The following is a 20190-nucleotide window of genomic DNA, read 5'->3' as shown; positions in this document are numbered from 1 at the left end:
TCCACACTGAAGGACCAGCTACTCTACTGACGTCCTCTGTCAGAGTCTGATTAGTCCCAACACAGCTTCATAATGAACGGAAAATATTTTTCCATTTCAAATAGATGAGACCTTTTTTCATTGTGGAGCTGTGAGCAGAGCAATGATTCATTCAGCCCCTCCATGCCCCGCTGTCTCTCTCTAACTCACACACACAAGCACATCGACAGTGGACCCGTCTGTCCGATTGGCTAAAAACAACATTGCATACCTGTTTATTTGCATATAAAGCAGGAAGTGAGATCCGATCAATGGAGACACATGTGGAGCGGCATTTTAAAGTCAGGTGTGAAATGACGAACTGAGAGCTGACCACTTGTGATCGGATCGCTGAAGACGCATGTTAATACCAGGTCTGAACAGGTCCTTGAAGACCCTAATGTGCCTAACTAGCACTTCCCACGCACGTTGGCTGCACCTCTTTCCCTGATCTCCCTAACTTGCTGAATAGATGTAGTACTTGTACTTGTTGTCCCTCACTGGTAAATCACTTTGGATAAGAGCTTCTGATAAATGAGTAAATGTAAATGTAATGTTGCCTCCACCGTGGCCTCTGTTGTCGTCCTTCACTTGTGTTTTCGTACCCAACAGTTAGTTCACAGATGGATGGAGACGTGTCAGCAGAGGAGGCTTCATTAGTCCACACTGAAGTCTTTGTTTCTCTGTTCAAGGCCATTTGTCTGAAGCTCAGAGCCAAAATCAGAAACTCTTTAATTACCAAAGCCAGGGAATGTGCAGGAATTAGAGACACAGGTCCCACAGTTAAAAGACAAAATGAAACTTTTCACATTTTTTACAAAGAGATGAGAAATGATACAGAAAAAGACCTCCGCTAGAAGAAACCCAAAAACAGTCAGAAAAGGTCATTACCATCTGGTAAATGTATGCAAGACCAAATGTAAAATGAATTGTGTTATATCTTACATGAAATGCTTCATACATGCATGGCTGGACTAACCCACTATGAGTCCCAGACCTCTGAGCCCCCCCCCCAAGTTCCACAACTTTGGATATAGTTTTGCATGTTAAAGGTTATTCTTGTGACCTGACGTGCCAGATGGTTTGTTGCCTCAGAACCATCTGCGAAGGCTTCGCAGATGGCAGGTGATTGGATGAACCATCTGTCTGTCATATGACGTAGTAGGAGGGCGGCGAAGAGGAAACAACAACAATCCGCAGCACGTAGGTAGAAGACTGTTGTCGTCTTTGTGAGGAGAATTTGTGCATAAAAGTCACCCTTGCAGGAACCAAAGCTTCTCCGTAGCTCCTCCCTCACAAGAAGCTGATTGGTCCAAACCAATGTGGTTCAGCCGTTTGATAAAATAAGAATAAAGAATAAGTAAATAAAAGTTCTACTTACTAGCTTTTTAGGAACTTTCGGCAGGTAGAAGCTTTCAGTTGGAGCTTTCTGCAGAAAGCCAGTAAGAAGACCTTAAATCAAGATTGTTTTGTGGCGCTGGTTTTGGTTTCATCACATCTAAAGAATAACATCTACTGAAATATTTAATGTGGCAAAACAAGATGTTGTCATGGGTCCTTTCTAAAGACAATAAAAGAGAAAGCTTTGGGGGCATTTATCAGAAGATAAGCTTTACTCAAGGTCCACTTACTTGCTTTTTCGGATACATTCAATTGCATCTAATGGTCTGTCTCTGCACAAGGAGATTTAAATGACTTTGAATGAGTCATTTTGACATTTTAATTGTGTAAAACGATAATATGAAATGATATAAAGGATGTTTATTTACTGCCCAGCTTCAAGTAAAAAAGCTGTGGAGAGCTGAGTTTATCACTATGAAACAGTTATTTGATCCTGAAAAGAACCTGATTGGTCCAGCTTTGATGACTGTAGATGAAACTACAGTAAATACCTTGAACTTCAGTCCAGTCGCAGCTGTAGAGGAGGTTTTTGATGATCGTTCAGCACAAACAAGAACTGAGGGTAAACAAAAACTCCCAGTCTACCCGTTAACAGACCCGGCAGGTCTTCATCATCGTTACCTGAGTCAGGACTCGGGAGGCAGCAGCCTCTTACGACTCTGTCTGCAGCAGCAGGCGTCCGCACGCTGCTGTGATAAAGTGCAGATGCCAGGGTTTCTGATAGTTGCCTCCAAAAAGTGCAGACGTGGCACGTATGGTGGAGATACAGGAAATTAAGCAGTGATGGGTGGAGGTATAGGCAGGGCCTCGGTTAACACTTGTGCTCTGCTACATATACGTATTATCCTTTTTTAATATTCTTCACTCATGACTTTAATCAAAACTGATGTCAGTGGATAATCCCTGCAGGCTACAGTCAGCCTCCTCCCCCTCACAGTGACACTCCAGCAGGGTCCATGGTGAACCAGAAAAAACCTGTTTGAGTTTTTCAGATTGATGGATTTTTTTCCTTCTTTTGTTGATGTTTGATGAAGCAGCGTCGTATAGAATGACATCCATGCTAGGTGGAGATGGATGGAGATGTAGCAGGAGGAGAGCCACTAGAAATGAAAACAAGAAGCCCAAAGCACAGGATGCAGCCAGTCACACGCCATGTTTTCTTTTCACACCTCTGTGCCGCGGCAGCCGGAGCAAGCCTTCACTTGGACTCAAGGACAAACTGATTAGACTTTTAGTCAAAAGCTAAGGTTATGACTGAAGCTGTGTGAAAGCTTTGAGAAGTCCACCTCAGTGGCCTACACACATTGCAGAAGTCAAAGTCTAATCTAAACTCTAGCGTCCTGTAGGTCTGAGGGCTGTAAATAGGTTGCAGGTGATTTTCAAACAGGCTTTGTGTCGGTTGCGGTGGATCCTTCAAGTTTTCACAAGATTATCAACATGTCCAAAAGTAAAGAAACTTCTTTAAGGTCACATGTTTTACACATTTCCAGTGTTTTATTTTGAAGTGTTGATCCATAAGAAGATATATTTGTGGTTTTAAGAACCTAAAACCATCTCAGTGTAGTTTTACATCTTTCATGCTTCACTCTGTAGCTCTAGTAACAACAGGTCAGTATTTAATATTAATATAGAACCTAGACCTGATTTAAAAGACACATGGACATCTACCTTCAGACTATATGGGACCTTGAAGTGCTCCTGCAGCTTATTCTGCTTCTTTTTTATCCATCTATATACTCACTCTGTTCCGTATAGCTGTATTTTAGTCTGAGCGCTCATGTAAGAGCCGTCGACCTCTGTTCTTGGAAAAACTGGAAACCGTTTACAGCCACCTTTTAATGTACCAGGAAATGAATGTTTGATTCACAAAACTTAAGATGGATTTTCACTTGTTGCATCAATTTAAATACATCATCTTGATTGGATACAGACCTAATTGGTGGTTAGAGTTAAAAAGTTCACAGTGGATCTGCTCTAAAAGGTGTTGGCCAATGACTAATTTAACCAAAGTGGCACACTGGCGATGACTGTGTAAATGGATTTCACTCTTTACCACTTCAGTGTGCACAGATAAGTAAAACCAGCCCATTTCACAGGACTTTTTAATGACACCTTTTTATTTATTTTTTTTTTAATTCAGCTCTTTTAAAATTGCCTGAGGGGAAGCAAAACAAATTGTGCCAGTGTTTGTGTCACCCTCTCGTTTCCTCATTGTTGGAAATCCTAACTGCTTTGCCGTGAGGCGTCGGTGAGGCATGAAGCCTGTCGCTTTTTGATTAGTCTTATTTACATGATGAAACCTCAGTTGCAGCCAGAATTAGGCACTTTTCTTTTTAAATCCTCTCGATGTGAAAGGCTTCACTCCTCTGCTCAAATTAAAGCGAATTGGAAATGGTTCAAATTGTCTTAAGTGTCTTTTTAACAAGTTAAATGCTGAAAATGATCAGGATACACAAATCTTTAATGTTATTTTGCAGTGCATTGTGGCACATTCATTTGGTGGATAGTACAAGCCTGGCACCTCTGTAGTAGCAGCAGCAGCTAGCTGTGAGCACGCCCCTCCCAAATAAGCAACTTTTTTATTTTATTTTATTTCTATTTTCTTTCATCACTTTAAATTAATGTGATTTAGCTTGATACCTTGACATATGCATAATATACATATATATATATATATATATATAGCCCAGTCTGTTGTCCTCATTCTGCCTGTTTTACTGTGGATCTGTGGAGGATCTTTGAAATGAATATATATATATATGAATATGTTGATTTTCCCATTATAAAAGTCAGGCATACATTATGCTAATATTCTGCTATTAAAATGATAATCATCAGAAATGAAAAGGCGTTCACAGTCCTTCATCAGACACAGTTAATGGGCGTTCAGGAGGAAAACAGCCCTGCATTAAAATGGTGCAAGGAGCTGCGTTGGTGGGTACGTGCTGCTTCAGGTACAAGAGGGCAACCAGGCAAGTGATTGGGGCACCCATTGGGAGGATGGGCCCCCGATGGCCCCGATCCTGTTATTGGCACATTTTGCAATGACAACTATAAACCCCACCTTAAACATCCCGTAAAGATGCTATGCAGCGCACTGCTGTTGCCCCCCAAACCCCACTCAAATGGGGCGCCTGATGATGTGTGCTATAGGTGTCTACCCATTGCCTGCATGTGTGGGATTCAGGGAACATCTGTGAATTGTTCTGGGCTTCTTTGCCAGGGGCCCACCACCCCCAGAGTCTAGGATCGCCACCGCAAGTAAGATGATGGAATAGGAAGTCCAGTGTGAGTAATGTGGTAGATGGTGGGTTTATCAGACTGAAAACACTGCACAGAAACAGAGGAAACAAGCTGTTCAAGCGAAAGAGGAATCGTCTACCAGCCATATGCACCTGCAAGTACTTGATTTGTCACCTTGACTGGCAGGTTCAACAGAGGACACTGCGTTTTTTTTTTTGTTTTTTTTCCCCAAAGCCCGCAGCAGCAGCAGCAGCAGCAGCAGCAGCAGCAGCAGCAGACCCTTTCAGATGAATGAGGGTTATGATAGTTATCAGGTGTGTGAACGAAGCCTTAGACAACTGGAGGTGAAGTGAAAGCAGCAGCTGAAAGAACACTGTGATCTACAGTTATGTTTGTAATTTGCGAGTTGGTTGCTGATTGGTTGCAGTTGGATCATACCTGACCTCTTAGACATTCCTGAGACAAAGACTGAAAAACACCTTTTGAAACACACGCGGCCTCCGCAGAGGATTTTCACAAATGTTGCATGCAGGTCTGTTATCAGATAGAATATTCCCTTCGTATTAGAAGTAATCATCAGTTGCTAATCAAGAACCCCAGCATTAAGATATTAATGAAATAAGAAGTTGCAGGCAAAAATGATCCGTAAGGGTGCAAATACTTTTTCACAGCACTGTGTATATATATATGTATAATGTTTTCTGACTTTTATGACTGAATAAAGCCAAAGTAAATCCATCTGGGGGCCCCCCGCACAACACCCACACACAAGTCATGACCAGAGTTTCCCCTCAGCACCTCATAAACACAAGCCAGTAATTAGCGCCATGTATGTCTAACGCCTGGATTCCCTCCTCCTCTGCAGTAACATGGCTGCTGAGGGGAAACCACTCTCCTGTGCTCCAGCTGCTAGCGCGTCTCCTTCCATCTGAGCCATTACCCCCAGGAGAGGTTAGGTACAAAATGAGAGGAAATGATCAGGTGGAACGGCAGGGTTTTTGTCACCGGTGCCAAACTGTACAGAGGCAATTTGTTGCAGTGGACAATGATAGGGTAGCGAGAACAGCAACTGGAGCGCAGCCGGGAGAGGAGGCCTCTCCAGAGGACACTCCACGCTTGTTTGGAGGGAGGAAATTACTAGGCTGGACAAAAGAGGGCAGTTCTCTAATGGTTATTATCATTACCACCATCGCTTCCAGTTCAAGGCCATGCAAGGATACAACTGTATTTTTAAGTGACTGGGAACGTCGTGCAGGTCATTGTGTTACTGGTGCCACAGAGTGTCTCTCTATTGTTGAGAGGTCACACAATTAGCAGTCAGTATCTCTGATCTGAAGTAGCTGAGAATCAGTGTGGACTGTTAGGTGGACAGAGGACAGTTTTTCATTTGACTATTTGCCGACCTGAATGCCAAACTCATTTCTCTTCAATAGTTGTCAAGTTGAATAATTTGTTTAATACTTAAATACCATCAGTAGGTCACAATTATTAGTTGATGACAACGTTATTCAACGTCAGCTTCGTAAAACAGTAGCTGCCTTTCAACGAGCTCTAAGAAGAAGACAGCAACATTTTACAAAAATTTATTGTGATATTATTAAAATTATGATATTATTGTGATAATACACATACTAAACATCAGTGTCACAACAGTTTCTATTCTTTTTTTTTTGTGTGTTTATTTTCCTCTAAAACACAAATATGTAGTTATATATTTTTTCTCACCACAATCTTTTCACATGCTCTGTAAGCTTTGTGTTTTTCTCTCTAGAGTGAGTTTTTCATTAGTTTCTTGGGTTTGCACTTCCTGGTTTTGACCAATGGTTTTTCTTGACAAAGCACTTTCTATTCTGCCATTCAGATTTTTTCCTTGTAAGCTTAAACATCTCACCCCAGCTAAAGACGGTGGGCAGATGCTGCAGCTGTTGTCGTTAAAATGTGATATGTGATATGTTGTGTGCAACAAACAATGACTGGAAAGTTTATTTGAACACTTCGTTCAAAAGAAACCTCAACCACTGATCTCATGTCTCATCTCTGCTCTGAGGTCCTGAGACGAAAGAAGGTTAATAAATGTTTCCTCCTCCTCTCCCTAGTTTGTGAAGTTTGCCAACATCGAGGAGGACACGCCGTCCTATCATCGCCGCTACGACTTCTTTGTGTCTCAGTTCAGCGCCATGTGCCACTCAACTCATGAAGATGCTGAGACCAGGACAAGGTAAGAAGACAGACATGCTCCAAGCGTTTCCTACATCCAGTTAGAGCCGAATTTCAGAGTAAAAGGTTATTCTTCACCTTGGGACCAGGAGTCTGAAGAAAAACCGTAATTCAAGCTCCACTTACTAGCCTTTTTCCTGCTGAGGAAGACTCCGGGGGGGGGGGCTGTGATACAATCCCCACCAGCACAAGTCTCATCCCACTTGAATCAAGTGAATACGGAATTATATATTATCTCCTCCTGATCCGTATTTCATGACCTTCCCCTCCCACTGTGACCACATGGCTCACTAACACCACCATAGGAGTGTCTCACCGCGCTCACGGGATTGAAATATGAGAATGTGGGAGACGTGATGATGAAATGAAGTGTTAGAGAATAGCTGGCCTTGAATGATGTGAGAACGTGAGGTGATTCACAGAGGAATGGGTTTACCTGCCCGTGATGTCTCCCTCGCTGCCCGTGTCATGGGTTTAATGTGCTCTCCCTATTCAAAATAGCTTCACTCGCAGTTCTGAGCGAATACAATTTGAAACTTCAATTTGCCCCTTTGGGATAATGAGGGCAATTGCACCTGCAGCTTAATAAACATGAAGCTAATAAAAATGCAGTCTAAGTAAGAATGTTGCACTTTGGGGTCCAGCTGTTTTTTACCTGGACCTGATTTACTGAGATGATCCAGACGCAGATTCAGGGAGAGTCTAATTTCCCCATATGCAAATGTAATAAATGTACATATATTGAACTTCCATATATAGTATATATGTACATATAAAATAAATGTATGTAAAAAATATAAATGAAACCTATTAGAAATTGGAACAAGTTTATATATTGACATAAATGTTTATGTATGTATGCTTATATTGCTGCCATATTTTACATGAATATATATCCTTCCCAGAGCTTGTCAATATATGTTGATATTATAAACAGTAGGGTCCAAAAGTCTGAGACCACTTCTTATTTGTCATAGTTTTGGCATTTTCCCAATTAGTATGGTTGCACTTTATTTTAATGCGCACTAACATGACGTAACAAGACGTCATTTGTATTAATATGTTCTTTACTAGAAAGTAGACAAACATAGTTCCTTTTTAGAGGCTACACCTAAATTATGCTGCAATTAGAAACAGCCTATAATTACATATTAGATCCAAATTAAACGATAGTTAGACACTATTACACCAAATTATACTCTAATTAATTAATATACTATTAGACACCATTTTACAAGAGCAGTAATAATAAACATTGTACTCAAAAAGATAATCGCTTGTGCTTGATATCAGGGATTGCAGCAGCATTACTGAAATATGAATAACATGAGCAATCAGATGATCACCTGCTATATTAGCTCACCTACTTACTAGGACTGGTTGATATCCAAAAACTAGAGTGTCGGTGAACCCGACATGTCTTCTAACTGATCGAGACAGATGGCCCCGCCCACCCCGAGTCCGGTTGTGCTTGAGGTTTCTGCCTCTTAAAATGAAGTTTTTTCTCGCCACTGTCGCCAAGTGTTTGTTCCCGGTGGTAATTGTTGCGTCTTTGTAAATAATATTACAAAGAGACGGTCTAGACCTGCTCTATATGAAAAGTGCTTTAAGATAACTTCCGTTGTGAATTGAAGCAGGGATGTAAATAAATACGTTGTTTGGATAACATGCTGTGAACAGATAGGAACAGCAACCAGAGTTCACTCAGTTGTCACAACTTGCTGTAAACACCACTATGCTTCTTCTTCTTTTTCTTCTTCTTCTTCTTCTTCATAGTCATGAGTCAAACTGAAACTTAACGTTAATCTGACAAATGTTTTTGTCCTACTCATTTATTTCAGCAAGAGTCAACAAAATAGAGCAACTCAGCAGATGAATTTTGAAAAGCTTGTCAGTGAAATAAATAAATGGAAAAAAAAAAACAAAAACCAAAATAAATTCTTCTGCAGGCTTTATTATTCACCATGCAAGTGCAGCAATTTTGTATCAGCAGTTCAACAGTTTTGTTTCTAAAAAGAGAAGAATGAGTTTGTTTGTGGAGACAGATGTCAGGCAAACATAATCTTTCATTGTTTATGAAAACGCAGAATCTCTCTCTCTCTCTCTCTCTCTCTCTCTCTCTCTCTCTCTCTCTCTCTGCCAGCCGGAGTATTAAGAAGGTAAAAATAGCTCGGTGGCGGCGGTGAGTCTCAGGCGAGGCTGTGACACTGCGCAGCGCTTTACAAGACGCCTGCTCCCACCGCGACACCCACCCTCTGACTCCAGATCAGATCAGCAGTGTATTAAAACAATACCTGAAGACTCCTCTCTCTCTCTTTCATTGTGAAAATAGCTCCTCTCCTCTGGTATTACTGCAGTTATTTGCCAGAATGTCACTGCAGCAGCTGAGACCCGTGTGAGTGCTGATGTCTTTGAGCATATTTGTGCATAGAAATACACTATTATTTAGTTTTTGTGTGTGTGTGCGCGCGCGTGTGCAGGCATGTTGGGGGTGGGTGGTATGGTGAGAGCCAGGGGATGCTGGGATTATTTTCGAGTTGGCTTGATACCTCGCCGCCGCCACGCTGTAAACAGTATGACTTCTCACTTTGCTTTTTTTCTTTCCTGTATTTCATTATTCGTTTCGCTGCCGTCTCGCTGTAGGTGGAGATGAATTCCCAAATAGAATTTCTCTGGCGGTTATTGGATTAGGCCTAAGGCGAGGTCACCCGCCCTATTTTTCATATCGTTGCTCATACGATGTCTCTGTCGGAAACACAGAAACAGGAAAACAGTGAAGTCAGACACCCCGGGTTCTGATTGGTCCAGAAACCAGTCCTGCTCTGCAGACTCTGTTGAGGCGTTTCTGTCTGGCAGAGAGAGTCTTGGAGAGACTGGAGAGTGCATGGTTGTGTGCGTGTGTGTGGCCTCAGTATGTGTTAGTGCTGGAAATAATATTAAAACAAAGTGTTATTACGTTGAGTTGTTTTCCCTCACACATCAGATGAGAGTTGGAAGTTGAAGTTGAGGGAGTGAGTCGAGCCTGCTGCTTTACAATATGAAAAACTCTCAAACCACAGCGAGTCATAAAACAGATAAACAGGGACTTGGGAAAAACTGGATTACTATTACTCAATATTTTCAGGTCATTCACTGTAATGTCAAACCAAGTTTCCAGTTATTCCCATTAACACACAAGCCACATAGCAGCTTTTAGATGGGCTTGAAATTTGGAGACCATGGATATCTATACCAGAGGATGAATGCTAATGTCTTTTCTTTGACATAGCAACTGAATATCCACTTCAGTTGAACTTTGAGATTAATGCTAACATAGCATGCTAACATTGTCATTGGAACATCCTCACTGAGCATAGCAACATGATTATCTCTATATGCTAGACGTGGAATTGTGTGGCAGCATGCTAACATGACCATATACACTCGCCAAGCAGTAGTAATATGATGCTATTGCCAACCTCTACTTTGTAGAATTCCAATCCTTCAACTTTAACTTACTGCTGATATGGTAATTTGGTTTTGGTTAGTAAGATAATGGTTAATCAGAGTTCCAGATTAATGGTAATAATTGAGACTAAAACCATATTGGCTATTTTGCCTATTACTTTAGGCTGGTGCCCGGAGGACTTTAATTAATTTTGAAGTTATTATTTAATATTCATATTTTAATATTAACATTTTCTAAATTTATAATATAATATAATGAATTGATAGGCAACCAAAATCCGAAATATTTGATGTCCAGCTCACGAGGCAGAGCTCAGACCCAACATATGAACATGTTAACATGCTAAGATGCTAAATGCTAAATTACATTAATATATCAACATTCTGTACAGTGACTGTGGTAACATGCTAAAAATCAACATTTTATCACATTCACTGTCTACAATAATATGCTATACAGATATATATATATGCTATATATAATATACTAATACACTGCACATGTTTATAGAGAAAATGCTAAATGTTACATTACATTAATATGTTAACATACTGAGATACTACATGCTAAATTACATTAATATGATAACATTCTGTATAGTGACTGTGGTAACATGCTAAACATGAACATTTTATAACCCTCACTGTGCAGTAATATGCCAAACTTGTCTCTATGTTAATGCTATGTTAACAGCCGTGTAGCATACTAACGTTAGCATGTGAACATGAACAGTGCCATGTTGCTATGCTCACTGTACACGTTAATAGAGAAAATGCTAAACTTTGCATTACGTTTACATGCTAAGATTCTAAATGCTAAATTAAATTAACAACATTGTGTAAAGTGACTTTGTTAACATTTTACTATGGTCACTGTATACAGTAATATGCTAACATTAGAAACATCAAATTATGTTAATGCTATATTAACGTGTGTAGAATATTAATGTTAGCATAGGCTATAGCAACATGAACCAGTAGCATATTTCCATGGTCACTGTACACGTTAATAGGGAAAATGCTAAACATTACATTACATTAACATGCTAGCATGTAGTGTGCTAAGTCAAGTAGTTCTTGCTTTTCTGGCTACAGTATGTTAGCATCTTTAGACCTACAGTTTAAAATAGATATGTTATCAGTGTCCTCCATAAAGCTCTGTGTTTTCTGATGTGAGCCACCTCTGTGACTGAGGTCCGTTTAGGTTTAGTTTAAACAACAAAAACTTTGGTTAAAGTTAGAGAAAGATTGTGGTCGTGGTTAAAAAGAACCAACGTGAATACAGGAGGAGGAATCACAGGTGTCGCACACTGTGAGTGCACGTCAGTCCAAACAAACACCTCCCGAATTCTTTTCAGAGACAAATTACCAGTGTTGTCATCACAGCTTGGAGGACAGATACACTTTCATCAGCACAGAGGGAGAGCATAAACATGTTCAAACAAATAATCTGCTGCTGCTGTTTTTCCTGTTAGGACACTCCACCTTGTGTTTTCTACTTGTTTTATGAATGAATGAATGAATGAATGAAAGAAAATTTTATTATTATGTCAAAAAAAGGAGAGACGCAACTTTCATAATCAAATCTTCAGACCTTCACTGTCTACAACGAAATCCACCAACAAAAAGATTTCTATGTAGTGTGTGTTAGTGTTTTTGTACTTCCATTGCTAACCACTTGTAGAGTTTGTTTGGAGGGAGGATATTTTCCTGAGTGTCTAACGGTCTGTGTGTCCTGGTCAGGATCCGTGTGGCGGGGATTAAAGGCCTGCAGGGCGTGGTGAGGAAAACGGTGAACGACGAGCTGCAGGCCATCATCTGGGAGCCTCAGCACATGGACAAACTGATCCCATCCATGCTGTTCAACATGCAGGACAGTGAAGACCTGGACAGGTACTATACACACACACACACACACATACTACCACACAGAGTTCAGCCTGGGACAGCTGGAACCAAAGACTTTGTGTGATTTGTTTTCACTGTCATTTATTATTCTCCACATCGATTGTGGAAGTGACATGAAGGGATGCTCTGCGGCAAATATTTGATTTCCTGGGGTGAGGACTGTTGTAGTGTGGAGGTGACCTTGTTAATACACCAAACCTCAACACACAATATTTCCCCTTCAATCAATTATGCATGCAGCGCCGGTGCTTTTCTCTCAAGGCAATCAGAAAAGTAAACCACTTATCTCGCAACATCAAACTTTCCCTCCACCTTGGAGAATGAGGGTCACTGTTACCGGGGCAACACACAGTAGCTCTGGTATCCCAGAATCCACCTGTTTTTATCAAAGAGTTTATAATCAAACAGGATCTTCAAATGATGATTGTTTGACTTTTACTTTCCTGTAGAATAGGCTCTTGATGAATCAGTGATTTCAGGATCACGAGTTCAGATGCTTCAGTAACTTTATTTAACCTCCTCACCCATCTATGTTTCAAACACTCAAATGATGTCTGCTCTGCTGCGTCATTTGACTGTTTGTCTCAGATAAAGTAGTTTATTTTCTTGTTATGTAAATCCATATACATATAAGTATCATTACAGTATAAGCATCTAAAGCATATTTCCTTGCTCCTGCAACAAAGAATATAAATAAATAAAGTCGACACATAGAAGTAAGGCAGAGGATTATCTTGGTAATTTTTTGACACTGGTACAAGTTTCATTACTGATGCCAAAACAATACTTTTTAAATATCTATCTTTAACTTACATAAATGCAATTTATATCTTAAAACCTGTTGTATTTATTTGATGAAGTCGCCAAATAACTGGGCCTAATTACAAACAGATTTGTTCTTAAGTGACTCCTGCCAGTGATTGAAGAGAATTTGTTAGAATTTTGAACTTTTTTTTTTGAACATCTGAATGAATTTGGATTTCAAATATGGCACCGAGTCTCACCAAAAATAAAATATATAACTTGGACAAACTTAATGCAGCAATAATATTCTGTTCACCACATTGTCATTAACATCATGACTGCCAATCATTTTCTTTAAGAATATTATTGGCCAGGAACATCTACAGTTCTTTGACTCTGACAGCTGTCTCAGGGTCTTTCTGCAGCTCTCTGTCCAGCCTCATCCTCTGTGTAACATCACCTGCTGTCGACTGTCATCTTATATCTCAGTGACTGACACGTCCCCTTCACTGCCTCTCATCATGCACCACTTTGCTTTAGAAGGATGTTATTTAGCAGTTTAACCATTCTCTCTTTATTTCACTTCCAGCACTGATCTGATAACTCTTCATGGGTAGCTGCACTATTAAATTTCTAACTGCATCATGTCCTCTAATGCTCAATCATGTGGACGAACCTCACAGACAAAAGTGAGAGAGGTTAAGGATGAGAAAAGGAAAATGCTCTGGCATCAGGCCCAATGAGTTGTTTCTTTAAATTTTAGTATTTTTATCTTTTTAATTTCCTTTTAAAAATCGTTTCTGTCCTCTGTTTAATGCTGAATGTTTTATTGCTTAATCTAAAGAACTTTGAATTGCCTTATAATGACCTCTATGAATAAACTTGAAAAAGCAACATCTAAAATTAGTAAAGCTAGGATTAAAACCAGTATGATCTAAGAATAAGTAAGCAAGATTACTCAAGTTTTTAATACTGCTTGTTATGGACACAATGTGAAAACAAATCTAAAGCAGAGCAGTAGGATGTTCCATTTTTTCTTCCTTGTGTATATGTCTGTTGTGTGTTGGGAGGTTAATCCACCGAGACTCTCTGCCTCTGTACAGTAACAGACCTCAGATCCCTCTTGTGTCGTCTTCTGCGCTCCTCAGGCTGAATTTAAACCTAATATATATTCCATATATATATGGGTATACTCTCTAAATTTCCTGATATGCAGCATGTTCTTGGGGAAAACAGTAAGACAAGTTTAAATACAGAACATACTTGTTCATCAGACACATCCAACATTGAGATTTGTTAAGTGAAAAACAAAGGAAAGAAAATGCGCAAAAATATCTGGCGGTTATACTGTATGAAATATGAAACAATGAGAAGAAACAAAGTCCGCTCTGCTGCTCTGTCCTTGAGTATCACCTGATTCTAGCTCATTTTAAAAAAGCTTTTATTTCTTCCCAAACATTTATCTTATCACATCTGAGCAGAGTTCTGGGGACAGGAGAAGATTTATTGCTCATACAGTCTCCGCTTTGTTTCTCCTCCTACTCACTGTCACTTGGTGTGAACGTATGAAAGTTTAGGGGCAGAAGCGAGTCCAGGAGGCGTTGAAGGTTAACTCAAGTGAGAACAAAGTGTCTCATTATGAGAACATTTAAATGATATTGAGACACTTTGGGAAGCAGTTTTTTTTCATGTCAGAAAGATTTTCAATCATATTTGCTTCATTTTATGCTTATTGAGATGAAAGTCTCCTTTAATCGTGATAATTCCACGCGTACACAGCTTCTAGATTACAGTACATCAAAAGTGATACGGTCCACTTCAGAATATTTTCGATTAAGTAGGAAAATTGTTGACCGTCTTCTTTCTTAAAATAGCTTTAGGTGATGAGTCCTCTCAGCCCGTAGTTAGTTTGGCTGCACTGTAACATAGCACTGCAGTAGTGTATCTGTGTGGGCAGCAATAAAGAGTCTGTTATATCGCTTCACTCAACACATGGGTTTTAGGCAGACTGATACGTTTGAGCCTAATTGGGGGGGTTAGGGTTGCAGGGTTCAGTGATGCAACATGAACACAGCACTGACTGTGTGGAAGCGGCTGAGCAGGGGTTGAAATAACACGAATGAAATGAATTGCTTTGTTCATGACATGACGGAAAGTCCGACATTAAAAGCTTGAACTCGGAAAAAATGGTTTGAACCTATCAACAGGTTGCTTTTTAATTAATTTTAGCATCATTTACTATTGTATGTGATATATTTAAATTCTTAATATATTAGTGAAGTTGCCAGTTTTAGCAAAGACATTTGTAGTAATTGATATTAGCCCACTACATATTAAGGTTATTGATTTAACGCTGTTACTGCAGGCAGCCGTTATTATACAGAACTTGGTCTTTCCCGCTCAGAAGTGTCCGAGTTTACCATCGTCTGGAACTCAGCAAGCTAGGCTAACCATCCTCTACTTTCCAAGACAAATCCAGTTAGCCTAGCTTGCTAGCTTGACATGACGTTCACACTGGCTCCCACAAATATCCACTCAGATGCTCCAGACTAAGAACGACTTCATCCTCTCATGGAAACGTATGACACAGTAGCTGTTGTATCATTATAGTCTATATTTCCTTCCACAAAAAGTGAGGAGAATTCAAGGGACCTTTATAAACTTGTTTCTCTCCTAATGTGTGAACGTTTGACAAAGGTTTGATGTGTTTTTTTTTTTTTGTCCTTGTACCTCTTGTAACCTTTGCTGTCTGCAGTGAGAGAAAAGTCAGGATCTAAACTCAATCCAGCCGTTGGATCTGTTGTTAAGTCGCTGGGAATCGGAGCGTCGGCTGAAGGAATATAAACCTTCGCCTGAACTCGAGCCTGGGAATTACCGCGCTTGCTCGCTCGCTCGCTCTCTCTCCTTGTGCCTCCACACACACACACACACACACACACACACACACACACACACACACACACACACCTCAGACCTCATTATATTCACTCAATCCTCAAATCCAGGCTGGTAGCCCAGGTGAAGGAGGAAATCCTGGTGATGTGTCACACTGAGGAGTTTTCTGCGTCTCCTCATCCCCTCCTGGCTCTGAGGACGCTGCTCTGCGTTCGCTTGTGCTCGAGGCTCGAATGATTTATGGCAAAGATAAATGAGGTCAGACAGGAAGCTTTACACTGGCCTCGACACTTTATTCTCAAAAATAAAAAAATAAAAATACAATTCTCTAAAAAACTGCTGTATCATAAATGTACCAACCCTACTTAAGATCACATCTTGCAGCACTGATAGATAACGCTGCATTTGATTCTCGATGGTAAAATAAATCAAAATGTCGATTAGATTATTCTTTTTTTTTTTTTCATCACTCAGGAAGTGGCAAATATGTTCCCAGACCTGAGTAGCGCCTGCAGTCCTAACAGCCTCCACCTGTCAGAGGGAGGGGGGTGTAGCCTGATGGGCAAAACCCAGGGCAAAAACAGTAATTGAGCCCAATAAGATGAATGAAGCAGCGTTTCTTCTGTCTTCTGGATTTTTGGCACCTGAACAGTCCCATCCTTATACTTAGAAATGTTTTTTAGTTTTTTTTTATTTAAGCAGGAAGGTCCTGTTAAAGTCAGAAACTTATTTTGAAAGGGAGCTTGAAAAATTGGAGACACAACAAACATGAGAATATTAAAAAGGCAAAAAAAAAAATCTCTTATTGATGTTTCCTCCTCTCATCTTGTCATCTCATCTCCTCTCCGCTCTTTCTTTTTTAATTTCCTCTCTCCTACTCATCTCCTCCTGTCCTCCCTCTCCACCTCTCTTCCTTTTCCCCTCCTCCTCTTCTCTCTTTATCTCTTGTATTCTCCCTTAATTTCTTAAATCTCTTCTTTTTCCCTCACTCTCGCCCATGTCTTCCTCTTTCCTCTCCATCTCATTTGGATGGTTTCCATGTGAACAAAAAGCTATTTTTGGACACCAGCCCCCCAAGTACCGATGCCTCCTTTACATCACATGTGGAGGAGTTAAGGGGTTAGGATATGATCCGACCCCGGCCGCTGTCTCGGTGTCATTACTTGGACGCGTTGGAGTCTGTGTCTGGGTGACACAGGGATGCTCTTCCAAAAACTGTCCATCCTGAACAGAAAACAGTCGTTAGTCACTCTGTGTCTGGTTTGTACAAGACTGAAAAGTCATCACACACACTTGTCTCGGAAAAAATCCAAATTTCCATATCGCTAGAATGAAACTAGAATTACCACCTCACAGTTGTCTGCCTCCACAACTCAGACTAGTTTCAGGCTACATCCCTGTTTATCCAGAGTCTTATACAATATGAACCATTGGTGTAAAATTCTGTCATAATTGCTGTGTAAAGTCTTGAGTAATGGCTAGTCAGGATTTTGTCAGGTCACACTGACCTTGACCTTTTGAGCCTTGACCACCAAAGTCTAATCGCTTCGTCCTCGAGTCCAAGCGAACGTTTGTATCAAATTTGAAGAAATCCCCCTCAAGGAGTTACTGAGAGATGCTGTTCCGCAGGAGAGTCTGTGTCAGTGAGGACTGTTTGGAGACCAGTGTTGTTCATTTGGTGAAATGTGTCAAATCTGCTGAGAGAGTCTGCGTGGCAGTAAAAATGTGAATATTACTTCACATAAAAACATACTTTTGCTCTTTTTTTTGTTCTTTTTTAACTACAGTTGTTGACAGCTGGCCTCTATTTGATGTAAAGTGTCACACAGTGCATTAGAAAGAAGAAGAAGTCACCTTGAGAACAACCTCCACCAACCGTGGACAATATTAGCACATGAAACGTGTTTCTTTTCAAATTACGCCAGTGGTGACCGCGAGCTGCCCTTTGTACCCAGTTTAAACTGGACACAAGTTCAAATCAGTTTGACTTCCAATACTGAAACATGTCCGGCAGCCAGAACTGGTTTCAGGCAACTCTTCCTCTGTCCTTGAGCAACTAGCACCGAAGGTCAGACCTGAATCTGTTGCTCCTCCATCAATGAACTGCTTCAACCTCACAGGGAAGAACATCCAGTCCTCACAGGAACGAAACAAATCATAATGTCTTCCAAAATGACACAAAAAGGAACAAAAAGTTTTCTTATCTTCCATTGCTGTGGTTAACCCACCCAGAGTCTGGTTCTCTTGGAGGTTTCTTCCTGTTAAAGAGAGTTTTTCCTCCCCACTGTCACCAAGTGCTGCTCATAGTGGGAACTGTCGGTTTTCTCTCTATAATATCATCAGGTCTGCACCTGACCCTGTTAAATGCCTTGAGATAATGTATGTTGTGATTTGGCGCTATACAAATAAAATTGAATTGAATTGAGTTGAGGGTTGGAGGAAAACCACCTTCATGGTTCCAAGTCAGGAGACGGGTCAGGCTTCTGGTGTTGAAGCCATATGCTTTTTCTGTCAAACCGTCTATCCTGACCGCCTCTCTAAGAGGTTTTGCTGCATGATGGCGTCAAACTGCTGCTGCCTGTCCTCACGAGAGACACCAGTCAATATTCACAGGACTGCAAACATATAATCATAGGCCATTTTAAATACAGCCTCAAAATGCTGTGGTTTGAGTCTCTCATACCGACACCAGACAGGCGTTCTGGTGTTTCACCATTACAACTTTCAACATGTCACTTTTTTTGGGGGCTGTTTTTCCAGGTTTGGCCTGGTTTTTTCCACAGTTGTGTCAACAGTTTGTGTTTGTCTCGTTCCTGTTACAACATGATGGTTTCCCTCATGCTCAAAGTCAGCTCCATAAAGAAATGGTTTTCTCAGTTTGGTGTGGAAGAACTCAACTGGTTTGCACAGAGCCCTGTCTTCAACACCATTGGGATGAACTGGACCACTGATTGTGAACTTGACTTTATGACCCATCATCGATATCTGACCTCACCGATGCTCTTGTGTCTGGATGGGAGTAAATTCCCTGCAGTAGGTTCAACATCTGGAGTGGTTAGAGCAGCAGCACGTTAATGTCCATGTTGCAGCCGTCATGTGTCCGTAATGTCCAGGTTTTCATGTACATTGGCGATAGTGTTCACATCTTCTGTAAAACCTATTGGAGAGCACCTGGGAAATATGACGTGGTTGAATAACGTTTTTCTGACCGTCCCATGTTAACAAGGATCCGCCAGATGCTCTATAAATCAGTTACTGCCCCACAATGGATTCAGGATACCAAGGCCCAGAAAAGAAGCAGAAGTTCTGTCCTCAAATATGGGCAAAAAAATGCTTTCATCTTTTAAAGCCACAAGGATGAAACGGGCATCATTGGACCATTATTACAAATCTTTCCAAAAACGTGGACATTCAAGGTCCAATTATAGAGTTTTCTTCTGGTCATGGTCACTGACCTCTGACCTCTTTGTACAGTATGTGTTTCTAAAGAGCTGAAAAAAACAGGAAGAAAACCTATTTCCTAATTGCTCTCAGCAGTTTAAAATACAACCATGTGCACCGTATCTTTCATTTTAATCCCACAGTTCTCTTCTTTCCCTCTTCTCCTGCCGCTAACTGTCTAATCACCACTTCAGATCTTCTATGATTTAAATGGAAATTCAGCTTCCACATAATCCTTATATAATTATGCTGCATACGTTCCTTCCCCACCTCAGGGAATGGCTCTGCGTTAATGGCAACATCGCCGTCGTTTCTAATGTTCTTCCCGCAACTTAATGAGCAGAACCTTCAGTCAGATCTGAGGTGGGAAGTCTGTTCTTTGATGGAGGAGAAGCTGGAAGTGTGAGGTTAAACAGGAAGGACACATGGTTTAATATTCAAATCTTGGTTCAACTCGTAAAATCTGGCTATAGCTACAATGATGAGAAATTTATTTATTTATTTTTGTAATGTTGTTTGAAGTTTTTTCATTTTATTCTCTTTTTTTGAGTTTTATTTCAGGATGTTTCCTGGTCTTTCCTTTGCGTACTTCCTTGCTCGCACTTGCTGTTTTGAGTGTCGCCATCTTGGCTACGTAGCAGAAGGGTATGGACCTCCGATGTATTTTTGTATGGCAGAGTAATTTCAATGTTGCATAACACAGGCGGCATGCACCCGAAAGTAAAACGTTTAGGCAGATGTTTCCGTGGACAGCCATCGCAGTCATGTGTTGCGATCGTCCTTTCCTGTGAGTGCACAACGGGACGTTTTTTTCTTATATCTTCTTTAAAAACATTAATGTCTCCTAGCAACCACAGCTGTAAATGACAGGATGCA

At 40.6% G+C, this 20190-nt stretch overlaps 1 protein-coding gene across 1 annotated transcript in view; it reads left to right on the top strand.

The window, feature by feature from the left end:
- The window catches only part of efr3a (EFR3 homolog A), a 119600-nt gene that overhangs the window by 50751 nt on the left and 48659 nt on the right, over nucleotides 1-20190 (top strand). Inside the window, exons 6-7 of the mRNA XM_022761770.1 lie at nucleotides 6759-6880; nucleotides 12070-12219. Coding sequence (XP_022617491.1) covers nucleotides 6759-6880; nucleotides 12070-12219 — 272 coding nt within the window. The remainder of the gene's footprint in view (nucleotides 1-6758; nucleotides 6881-12069; nucleotides 12220-20190) is intronic.

The sequence above is a fragment of the Seriola dumerili genome, unplaced genomic scaffold, assembly GCF_002260705.1.
Source record: "Seriola dumerili isolate Sdu_G_001 unplaced genomic scaffold, Sdu_1.0 BDQW01000432.1, whole genome shotgun sequence".
Lineage (NCBI taxonomy): Eukaryota > Metazoa > Chordata > Actinopteri > Carangiformes > Carangidae > Seriola > Seriola dumerili.
This window is presented reverse-complemented; position numbering and strand designations above follow the sequence as displayed.